The sequence below is a fragment of the Pygoscelis adeliae genome, unplaced genomic scaffold (assembly GCF_000699105.1).
Source record: "Pygoscelis adeliae isolate BGI_AS28 unplaced genomic scaffold, ASM69910v1 Scaffold63, whole genome shotgun sequence".
NCBI lineage: Eukaryota > Metazoa > Chordata > Aves > Sphenisciformes > Spheniscidae > Pygoscelis > Pygoscelis adeliae.
Genome location: NW_008824414.1, coordinates 411,810 through 414,355, shown reverse-complemented (window position 1 = coordinate 414,355; position 2,546 = coordinate 411,810). Strand labels below are relative to the sequence as shown.

Genomic DNA, 2,546 nt, shown 5'->3' with positions numbered 1-2,546 from the left:
TTTTTGTCTGTACAAGAGCTTTTCATTTCTTCAAAAGGAGAGTATTCAATACCCAGCAAGTGACTGTTTTTGGCAATTCAGGCTTAGTGCCCTTAAAATGAGTAATTTTTTTTTTTAAGTTGTCATATTACTGTTACAGTTATGATTGTATTCTGATGAGTTCCTGGGATATACAAATCACCTACTTCTAAAACAGGTTTCTGCACATTATAGACTAAATTTCTTAACTTACAAATAATTATTTTGTTGTTTCCAGTTTACAATGGTAAAAAAAATGAAGACTTCACAATGTGTGTAAATGGGAGGTAAATGTATTTTTAAAAACAGAATAAAAAGCTGCATGTTAAAACCTGGGTCACAGACTAATAAATACATACATCAAAGACATGAAATTTTCAGCAGCTGGTTTTAAAGAGCAAGGAAGTGGGGAAAAACTAGCTGGCCAGACTCCATTCTGGCTCTGTGATCTATATGCTAGAAATATCTGCAGTTCAAAAACAAGTTAACAGAGGAGTAGCATCAGCTTTGTCACCTATTTTCTTTTTAAAAAATTAAGCTACTTCCTAAAAGTGTGGTGTAAAACCTAGAGAAACTTTTATTTCTTCATGCACTTGATGACATTGAATTAAAAAAAGAAATTATTTTAACCCAGAAAAAATGAGTCATTGCATACTGTAAGGACAGCCTTACTGCAAGTTTTCTAGTAAAAGTATTTCTAGAAATGCACCAGAAATTACTTTCCCATAACAAAATATACAATTATGAGTCAGATCATCACTGAGTTTCAATACTTAGGCAAAACAGAAACAGTTACTATGAAGTTTCAAAAAAACAAAGGAAAAAACCCAACTCCAAACAGTAAAAAGATGTTTTGACGGCTGTGGAGATGCCAGAAAGCAGTGCTGGGCACCAGGAATTTCCAGAACAACCCCCTTTCCAAAGTGATGTGCAGTCTGTGAATTAGACAGTGAGAGAAAACTGATCCTGTTCTATGGGCTTCTCCACCCAGGCTCCAAGTCCTGCCTTCAGGAATGCTTTAAACAAACACTCTTTGGCAGTTTGATACTCAGTGGCTCCTTGCTTGGTTTCGTGGTACAGGTTAGGCTTGAGGATCTTTGAGCGCAAGCTGGAGGAAAGCTGTGTGGATTAAAGACGAGAAAAGAAGAGAGACAAGAAACTATTAAGCTAAACAGTTTGAGAGTGACTGAGTTATTAAAACAACTATTATTAAAACAAGGTAATGAACTACTAAACCAAACGTTCAGGCAAAGGCAGACGTGCACATGGTACTGCTCCTTCCAACCATCATGTCTCTGCACCAAGCTTCACCGCACCCAACTGCAACATTTGCCTCTTGCAAAGCCAGCCCTTCCGCAGCGCCATGCCACAGCAGAAGCACTCTTTGGACTAGTCTCACCCCAGCTAGCCTGCCTTTTGCTTTCTCTGGATTATCAACTTCCTTTGGTGGAAGAAATCTAGACACTGAAAAGCCACTGACAGATACTTTATTGTAGCTTTTCTTTCTAAGAGAGGACTGAGCGAAACCTCAGTAGGTTCGATTGCAGTGAAACTGGGATTATCCTTCCAAATAAATTAAAATGAGAAGGCAAGCTCAAAGGAGATAGCACCCTTTGTTTACTTAGCTATAAACCAAGGATTATTAGATCCTTGCACACGTTGTGGACCTTTCATCATCAAATTAAAGAATGAGCTAAACAAATGCATTGTTCTTTTACATTACTACGTGGAGCAGTAGCTAACGTTAGGATCAGCTTAAAACAGGCTCAGAAAGAGACTTCTGAATACAGAAAGCAGCACGCACAGATATTTCATTAAGAATTAAGAAGTGGAAAATCTAGCACTCTGGAAGATATACCTTTGCATGAATGCGCATCCAGCGGCTGTAAAAAGCATGCTTACAAAGGCGAGATGCACGACCCATTTCATCTTTGCCGGTCGTAGCATTAATAACTTCAAGACCAGTGTCTCCTACTGTCCAGTTCACACTGAAGTTTGGTGCTTTCCCTGGTTGACGAGCTTCTGCATTGCTAATACCTGAAAGAAAAGCAATGTTTAATGACAATAGTAAATACTAACTCCTGATTTTTGTTTTTACTGGGGAGTAAGTGATACAGCAGAGCTACTGAAATCACATCACTACGCAGTCTTACAAGCAGATCTTTTATTCTGAGGACATTCTCCTGCAGATTTTTCACCGACTTGCGGAGATAGCACCATGCACATCTCGTCCTCATCCTGGATAAAGTGCTCTCTCCTTCTGTCCTTCCTAGCAGGGCAAATGTGCATCGCTGGAGCCGTGAGAAACCAGCCTCCTCAGTGGAGGGGATCGCAGAGAGGTCTGTGGCAAGGGCCCATGTGGACAGTAACACGAGCGCCTTGACACATCCATCTCAGGAGGATTTGGTCTCGCTTATAGGGCAAACCAATGAACTAATTATTAACCTGCAAATAATTATGAAGCAGAAAAAAAGTTGCTCTGCTCCTGCACAAGAAACCGCTGCTCTCCGAGCCCACTCAGTAGCGGG

General features: G+C 40.1%; 1 protein-coding gene across 1 annotated transcript in view; it reads right to left on the bottom strand.

The window, feature by feature from the left end:
- Nucleotides 1-295: 295 nt before the first annotated feature.
- ADARB1 (adenosine deaminase, RNA-specific, B1) overlaps nucleotides 296-2,546 on the bottom strand; it is a 64,043-nt gene continuing 61,792 nt past the window's right edge. The window contains exons 9-10 of the mRNA XM_009320764.1: nucleotides 1,877-2,055; nucleotides 296-1,137 (exon numbers count right to left, since the gene is read on the bottom strand). Coding sequence (XP_009319039.1) covers nucleotides 961-1,137; nucleotides 1,877-2,055 — 356 coding nt within the window. The 3' untranslated portion in view covers nucleotides 296-960. The remainder of the gene's footprint in view (nucleotides 1,138-1,876; nucleotides 2,056-2,546) is intronic.